The 9558-nt window shown below is 33.2% G+C and overlaps 1 protein-coding gene across 1 annotated transcript; it reads left to right on the top strand.

The window, feature by feature from the left end:
- The first annotated feature begins 57 nt into the window (after positions 1-57).
- Positions 58-4979, top strand: LOC118755512 (probable sodium/potassium/calcium exchanger CG1090). The gene is made up of 3 exons (XM_036490347.1): positions 58-226; positions 4091-4279; positions 4364-4979. Exons 1-3 carry the CDS (start codon positions 106-108, stop codon positions 4372-4374), a joined length of 321 nt encoding a protein of 106 aa, XP_036346240.1. The 5' UTR covers positions 58-105; the 3' UTR covers positions 4375-4979.
- Positions 4980-9558: the final 4579 nt, after the last annotated feature.

Here is a 9558-nt window from a genome sequence, read left to right as displayed (position 1 = left end):
TTGGCCATACCGGACACGGTTATGGGATTGACATTTGTTGCTGCTGGCGTATCTGTGCCCGATGCCCTAAGCTCAATAGCGGTAATCAAAGAAGGTTTCGGCGACATGGCCGTATCGAATGCGATTGGCTCGAATGTCTTTGATATCCTAGTGTGCTTAGGTCTTCCGTGGTTTATACAAACGGCCATAATAAAGCCGGGCTCGCACGTCAATGTCATTTCGAAAGGTATGTATACATACGTACTTAATTAATTTTTTATTTTTATTTTTTGTAATGAGTGCGAAATGCTACATGCATGTATATATGTACATATGTACTTTTGTATGTATGTACGTAAATACATATGTACATAAATAAATATGGGAGCTACTACTGCATATTTAAGTAAATCGAAGTCGATGCTGAGGAATGGCTATGGTCAGGATTGTGCTTATGTATGTAATACATATTTAATTGAATGCATATTTGCTTGTGTATGAATGATAAGCAATTAGTTTTATATAAATTACTGTGTGCACATGTACTTATGTAAGTATGTCTTTTTCTATTATTTTTATTCAATCAAAGTTCAATTGTTAATACACACCTTCAATTTAAAATTCACTACAGTTTTTTGTTAAAGTAAATGCAATTTAACCAAAGCTAAAAAGTTAAGCATCGTAATTAGCGATTTGCAATAAATTCTATTTCACTATAGTATGCAGTTGTTGTCACATTATTTTTTGGATTTTAAACTTACGTGCATATATTTTATATTCGGATATTCGTGTAGGCGATTGAAATTCGAATATCCGAATAAAATCCGTTAATTTTACCATCCGAATGTCCGGTGGATATCCGTTCATTTTGTTAACTGGATATTCGGATTTTCTGGACGTTGAAAAAAATCCGGATACAACTGCCAGCCCTAATTTAAGTCTACAAATTTTTTTACAACATTAATTGATTAGTTGCGGCTCATACTCCGAATATGTATGCCCAAAGTTTTAACAGAAAACCCCTGTAAGCTCATTATGTATAGGTTAGGCACTTGGACATAAGCATCTGTCACCCTCAACTGTTTACCTGCGACCAGAAAAAGAAATCCAGCTTTGGCATATGTTCCGCCTTCGCTTTTCTCGATGAAACCGCCTCGAGAATACCCTTCTTGTCCAACTCAACCGCAAAGCAGTTTCCTGCTATCATTATAGCTTAAATAGTACTGATATAAGTCTAAATACACCAGAAAAAACGAAAGCAAAACAAAGAGAAGTCGAAAATGCCCCTGCTAGCTTTGAGGGCAGCGTGAGCGAGTCCAAGAATCTGCTAATCACTTGTATATTAAATTAAATATTTACCTCATGCAGTTGAACAGCTAATCGACTATTTTCTTAAAAGGTAGCAGATGACAATAAATCCCAACTAAAGTATTAAACATGATAAAATATGGCTTCCACTTCGATAAATACATCTAAAATACTAGTGAAGACACCGATTGGAATGAGTGGAACGTTACAGTTTTCAAGTAGTTTTAAGCGAAAACTGGTTTTCGTTTGGCAGATTTTACATGGACGAAAACACATGTTTTAGTTCGAAATCCAGTTACAGCAACTAAAACATGTTTTCAATGTCGGTCCGAACATGGTATTAGCCCTCATTACTTAAAAAAATTAATTTGCTAGATCTCGTTAGTAAAACTTTCAATATGGCACGAACGAGAGTTAAACTCACACTGTGAAAATGGCCTTAGGCTAGGTTGGATTTTCGTTGCTGTCCCCATCCAACGTTGGGAAGAAGCACAATTAGGCCGTCGTGGGTCCATTGTTATATCATAGTAAAGGCTCCTTATATGTTGCCTGTTCCTGAAAATGAAACCAATTCGTTGATGTAATGAAGGTCTCAAAATCATATACATATCTAAACGACCCTAAGTTAAGCAACAAATCTTCAAATACTTAATTCTTTTATATGCATAGTACTTATTTATTAACTTTTTTGCACTTATAATTAGGGGATTCACAAGACGTGTTAACGTCGTAAAATTTTAAGCCTATTTTTTTTTTATATATAAAATTACCGTTAAAATGCTTTTAGAGGATTTATAACTACACCGAAATGTTTTTAATTCGATAAAAATATATAATTAGCCCCCCTAAAACCATTTTAACTGTTATTTTACATAAAAAAAATGTTAAGCTTAAGATTTTACGACGGTTAACACGTCTTGTGAATCCTCTAAATGTTGTAAATTTTTTAACTTTTAATATTAAATACAAATAAATTGTTGATATTTTTCACTATAGACTTTTTTGATATATCGTATGTATGTACATACATACTTTTTAATCCATGCATATGCAGTATAACTGATTTTGCTCCTACCGATTCAGCAAATAAAAGCTTAAGATTAATCGTAATCCAAACAGAGTATTTAGTAGAGTTATTCGATTAAAATTGATCAATCCCCGCCACTCCATTTTAAAAACCCAATCATGCAGTATGGCAACGTTGGACCGGGGATCACCTCGTTAATTCAGAATTATCTCGCGAAATTCCCGAAATTAATTTGGAACAAGGGTCAGACCAGCCAAATATTGCCGAGTTGTCAGAAATCTGTGCTACAACTCACCAACACCTAGGTTCGAGTCCCACTCCGAGCGATTCTCAAAAAAAATTTTTTATTTTAATTTTTTTAGTATATATTTTTTAATTATAAATAGTTTTATCTTTTTTTATTTTAGTTTATCTTCTTTTTTATTGTTTCACATAATTCTTTCATGTTACTCAAATTTTTTAGACTTTAATTTTATTTAAAAAGGGCAATATAGTTTATACTGGGGTACAACTTTGATCAGATCAACTATGCCGTTAATGCGGATCAACGTAGCCGTGAACTAGCCTCCATATTTCCATGCTGGATTGAAACACTCTGTCTTGATTAAATGCATTAAAAGTCACGCAAATAATTACGTCCTTTCCCTTACGGCTACTTTAAAGGCTATGTAGGGCGTTCTGCCCTTTTACTGACGATTTATTGTCAGAGAAACTGGCGTGAATGTAACCTTTTGCTATGTGATCTTAGGGATACTACCAGTGACTAGCTTACTTCGGTTAGAGAGACTAGGGAATTATGCGACTTGCATTAAATATGTATCATCGTCGGAATAAAGAAGTTGTACTGCAATGCATTTTACACCGAGCGACAAAACATTTTACACACGCAAAAAGGAATATATTCGCGAAACTATGGGTAAATTATAGTAACACTTGCCTACATAGTTTTTGTATCTGATGTCAGGTTTTTTTTTTGAAGGGCTTTGGAATTTAAAAAATATGATTATTTCAAAAAATTATTTTAAAAATTCAGTGCAATGTAGAATGACAATATAGGTATCATTAAAAAAATCTGTAGAACTATAACAGAATAAGTTTTTTGGTACATAAGGGCGAAGGGGTACGGAAAATGTCCTTTACAAATTTTGTCCTTAAATATCATTTGCAATATTTTTTTTCTTAACTATTGTTTGAGGACTAATGTACGCACGACCTCATCATCGATTTTCGTCCTGCTAACTTTATTAACTTAAAAAGATAAAATTTATTAATAGCGAATTTTCAATACCTATTCGTTCTTGTAAACCCAAAAACTTTATTGTTTTTAAATTTTACCCGTATTGTTATTCTACATTGCACTGATTTTTTAAATATTTTTTTTTTTTAATCAATCATATCTTGAACATTTCGAAGCGCTTTGAAAAAAATCTTGACGTCAGAATGAAAAACTAAATACGCAGTTTAACTGTATTTGGCCCATAGTTTCATAAGTATATCGATTCCTTCGTGTGTTTTGAATTTTTTTTTTTGTTTTTGTTACACGGTTTTATATTGTATCAGCACTGATTACTTTCAACTTATCGTATTTAACAGTAGATTTTATTGCTAAATATGTATGTCACTATGTACCTATAAAGTATTGAAATTTTTCTTAGAATTTTGTTTACAATCACGTTACTATTGATGCAACTTTTGATGCATATATACATCCATCATTTACATAAACATAAATTTTTATCAGTGCTTATAAATAGATTTCAACTTTCTCGCCTCCAGGTTTGACATATTCCACTTTGTCACTTTTCTCGACGGTCATCTTTCTCATCTTATCCACACATTTGAACGGCTGGAAATTGGACAAACGACTTGGCATCATCCTAATGATTTGGTATTTATGCTTCATAACATTGGCATCGTTGTATGAATTAAATGTATTTGGATACATGAACCCACCGGAATGCACCAGTAAATATTAATAAGATTCATAATTGACAATTACATACTTGCATCTACAGAATCTCATAATATTTGTATTGTCTTTACTTTCAGGTGATTACTAAGTACATACTAGACCAAATGTGGCTGTAATAAAAATATATGAAAAATAATAAGGAGGAGGCTAAGGGCACAACAAGTTATTGTAAAAGCTAATCAACAAATCACAGAACTAAGTTGCACACAAATAGATATTTACAACTGTTGATGTATGTTATGTATTTGCGTAAGCTGAAAAAAAAAAAAAAGTTTGTAAAACTGGGTCGACGTCAAGAAGGTTTCGCAGATTACGTATCTACGTACATACATATGTATGAATGTAAGAAAAATCAAAACAATGTAGATACATCTACATATAAAAAATCCATACATACCTATTAATTGATACCCTGCAGTAAAATTAAGAGACAGTCTGACAAAGCGCTAGTTCCGAACTACATACTATATCAGAACTAAATCTGAACTAGCGCAAAACGGATGCAGAGCGGGACAGTTGAAACTTGCGTTGTATTGTACTCGTACAATACGAAAGTAGCAAGCATCGTTGGCCGTGAGTTCAAATTGCGGTGGGGGCAGTTGTAAGTTTTCAAAGTTAATGAATTCAAATTGTTGCGTACAGCTTGCAATAATTTTTATTTTTATTTTATTTTTTTTTTTAATAAAATATGTGTAACAAAAATGGAATCTGTAACAGAAAAGAAAAACCAAAAAAAAATATCCAAAAATCGAATCTTAAAAACGTTTTTTAATAAAAAAAAAAACTGTTCAAAACGGAAGCGGTTAAAACTAGTTGCAAAGTAATGCACTGGGCGACAGTTGCCACCGGCAATGACATGTAAAACTGGACAGTCGAAAGCATTGCTTGGGTCTAGTTCTACGCTAGTTCTGAGCTGCGTCAGATTTCCTGCAGGGTATGTATGTATGTATGTATATATATATATGTATGTATTTATGTATGGTTTTGCGCAGAACAGATGCCACTGGTAGGCTTGAAATGGATTTTGTTGTGTTGCTAAGCGGACTGGATGGATGGCTGGCTGTGCAGTGAAGCTGGACAAATGCATTTGTTAAGTTTATTCCACGCTTTGATCTCTCGTTTTCTTATTATTATTCTCCAATCCCATCAATCGCATCCTCTAACGACAAAGCAGAAATCAGAAGCTTAATGTACAGAATCAGCACCAAACTCCATATCTCATTGCATAAACTAGACTATGTAATACCAAAATACTAAAATATGTATGTGCATAATTATGCACTTACACGGCGTTTACATAAGACAATTTTGCCAAGACAAAAGCAATGCATTCACACTTTTTCACTACTACATTCACACTTCTCTCATTGTCTTCATCGTCACTGTCCTTGATTTTTCGAAGACAGTGAATTGGACAATTAGGTCACGTCTTAATAAATTTGAGTAAATAATATGAAATTCGCGCCAAACGACGCTAACGGCGGTTGCTGAAAAATAGGTTCTCTCCGTAACAATCCGGACCGGATGCGGTAATTAGAAAATAAGCGAAAAGTTTGCTCTCAAAAATGGAACATAATGTTTTTTTGTCACTTAAATGTAAACTCTTTGAAATTTAATTTTCGTTTTACAAATTTGATTTTAGGTATATAAAGATTAAAAATACATCAACAGGCCATTCACTATTCCTTAAAAGCACCAAGTAAATGCAGGCAACATGTAAACCCAAAACAGCTGATATGCACTTTGACACTTTATCCATTTTTACCCGGAGAAAATGTCCGGACTATTTCGGGACTTACGATCCAATACGTTCCAATTTTCGCTCTCTATTTCCTATTTTGTTGAGTACGGTAATTATTTCTGGGCTATTTTGGGCAACCGCGTACGGGAAAGAACCTTATGTATTGTGGTTATAATTATCTGGACGCCTACTTTACACAACAATTTGACAACTAATACATATTCTCAATTGTCTTGTCTCAAATTGTCTTATGTAAACGCAGTGTTAGGTATACATATGTACATATGTTTGTTTTGAAACGACAGACTCGAACCTACATACATATGTACATACACACACATGCATTTATTTTTGTAGGCCTTATGATTGCAAAACAGACTTAATTAATCATCGCTACTCAGCGCATATGTACATATAAACATACATACATACATACGACGAAACAAAACAATATCGTGTGTGGGGGGTTGGGTGGAGAAGGTTTGTGCATTGAACAAAAACAATAATAACCTCGAATTGGATGGTAAATTTGCATTAAGATTGAATTGATTATTTTATTCCTATTCGCATGACACCTCCCGCCCAAGAACCATTGCTTAATAGTATGTACTTCACTGTGTAGGCGGTGCACATGTGTGTGTAACACAATTAAAACTTCATCTAAACCCGTAAATGCCTCGTAACTTATAGGTAAATGCCTCGTAAACGTATTTAATTTTGTATGGAAAATCGGTTTACATATTTACGAGGTTTACGTGGTTACGAGGCATTTACGCGTTGCCATGAATACCCATAATGAAACGAAAACAAAAAATATTACGTAAACGATTAGCACGGCACCATATTTACAATAATAATAACAACAACATTTTAATAAATATAGAACAAATCAATTCGTAAAAGGACATAAAGTGTTAGACCATACGTTTTTACATCGCACGAAGCAACAAGTTAAATAAATATATGTACACATACATGTAAATGTATGTATGTACATTCATATGTAGTATGAAATAAGAAATTGATTACTCCTTAAAGAAATGTATTAGATCAAGCCTAAAATAAATGAAACCGTTATATAAATATTGCTATTTCCGAGACCCTCCGGTTTGATGAACTGGATGATACAAGTAAAAAATACAAATTAATTTTTTCAAGTTGCCAGGCATCTTTTGAATCAAATATTTAATTTGTAGCTGCAATATTGCGAAAACTAGCTCCGAAACAATGTGACCAGGTTAGCCTTTTCGAGACTAGATTTGGCAATTATATTTTTGCTCTAGAGTCGAAATTTAAGGACTAGTTTCGTGTTTTTTTTCTGGCTACCCTGGAATGTTTGAGAATAATCTTTGCAAGTTCGGGCAGCCAAGATGAAAGATTAATTGAATTGCAATGGTAAATTGCTACAGTAAAACATATGCAACTATATTCTTCTTATTTTTTGTTGACGCTGTAACCGCCTAAGCGATTTTTGCTTTAATAGACCAGAAAGGGGCCGACTGCGAAGCTTTGAGTGAAAAATTTAAAAATCAATTTAATAATTACCGTTCACTTGAATTTGTAGAGATGCTGTTAAATTCTTTGGCATAAGAGTGCTGACTTTTTAGCTTACCTTAGTGAGCTTCAACTTTTTCTAACCATTTTTCACGTTAGTTTGGCTTAATTTTTTGTGATCATATGGTCACACTGCACCGAAGTCACACAACTTTTAGTTCCGCAAATAAATTCTTTTATTTATGTTTTGCTCAGTAAAGCTACTGAAATTTCACTTATTTAGTATCCAAGACATCGAAATGAGTATACATACATTTTCTAAATATTTATGTTTCTTAAGTCCTTTGAGCCTAATGCCGAATTTCCACTCGGCATTAAAATTGCAAAAAATTGGAAGCATTTAAAAAATGTGATGTGGAAATGAATTTAAGGACTACTTTTTTAACGTAATGACAAAAATATTTTTTATTGCCCAAGTTTGTCATTACAGTTTTTGCCATTTAATGCTTAGTGGAAATCCAGCATTAAAAGCTATTTATTAATTTTTTTACGTCTTGTCGAATAATAATGTTTTATTGTTTTGGAATACATTGAGACCTTCCACATTTCTTGTAAAAACCGGGAAAAATGTAATTGTTTTCATTTTTTGGGCAAATAAATAGCGGAGCACGACAAAATCCTAGCAAGTTTGTGCCGCGCAACCAATTGTAACTGATTCCTATAAGGATATTCCGTAGAATCAGTTTGCTACCAGCATTTTGCCGAAATCTCAATAAATAAACGAAGCATTAAATATAGAAATATTTTGTATGCAATATGTTTCGCTATATCTTTTAAGAAGTCAACATCAAATTGAGAAGTCTCAGAAACAGCGATATTGCCATAAATGAAACGCTATAAACCGTTAGTAACCTTAGAGATAATTATTAATTAAAGACAACCAAAAATAAATAAATAAATAAATAGGTTAACGCAGCTACACTTGCACTCACTGAGAAATGTAGATAGGACGAAATAATCAAGTAAATAAATAATTAATAAGAAAACACAAATGTTTAGAAATAAAATAATACAAAATAATAGATAATGCAATAAAGCGTGGCCAGCATATTATTTGAATATACACATACATGCTTACATATGTACATACATATCTGTAAATGTTTTTGCTATTTTTACGGGAAAATGAGTTGTTCTTTTGTTGAACGAAATACTACACAATACACTTTCCACATCGCTTTACTAATATTCCTATAGCCTTAATAAAAATAATTTGAATTGTTGCCGTCAAAATGTCCCAGAACAGCTGACTTCACTTGATCATCAGTGCTAAATTGTCTTCCTCGCAAGTCGGATTTAGAGAATATTTAATAGTGGTCACTTGGCCCGAATCTTGACTATACGGGGTATGGTTAGTGTTCGTCCGATATCAACATGTACTCATTAAAAGTAGCGAAAATAATACTCGATGCTCCTTGAAGTATAGCCAAAATATCGAGTCTACCTGCACTCAAAGGTACTCAGTCTAAATACTTTAGTTCAGTTACCAGTTACGTTATAAAATATACTGTGAAGCCTTCGAGAACCGCCCTTTAGAAGGAACCGAAGGCACAATAACGGAAAATAAACTTCGTGCTAGCGTATTAAGCGATCTTTCATATCCTCCTATTTTGGAATGGGGTTACTTTAAAGTGGTGGAACAGCAGATGTTAAATAATGAAAAAGCGATTTCTTGTTTTGGATTTTTCTGTTTCAAAACGATTACTCCATGAAACTTTTAAAATTCATAGACTGGGTTTACATCCTCCTCTGATTCGCTACTACTATTTCTGTCCACTTTTAAGCGCTCTTTTAGTCTTGCCATTGCACTTAAAGAAGAGGGTAGTCCACCTAGAAAAAAAAATTTGCCAAATATTCATCATATTTATATACCTATGGACGTATTTTCAGTTACATAATCTTTATCTGAGATTGCAGCATTTCAATGAACTAATCTCCTAACGCTGTGAAGTACCTGATCAAATGATGCCTAAATTT

This window comes from Rhagoletis pomonella, unplaced genomic scaffold (genome assembly GCF_013731165.1).
Source record: "Rhagoletis pomonella isolate Grant_MI unplaced genomic scaffold, Rhpom_1.0 Rhpom_scaffold_06466, whole genome shotgun sequence".
In the NCBI taxonomy this organism is placed as follows: Eukaryota; Metazoa; Arthropoda; class Insecta; order Diptera; family Tephritidae; genus Rhagoletis; species Rhagoletis pomonella.
The sequence above is the reverse complement of the archived record's forward strand: the minus strand, read 5'-3'. Positions and strand labels throughout refer to the sequence as shown.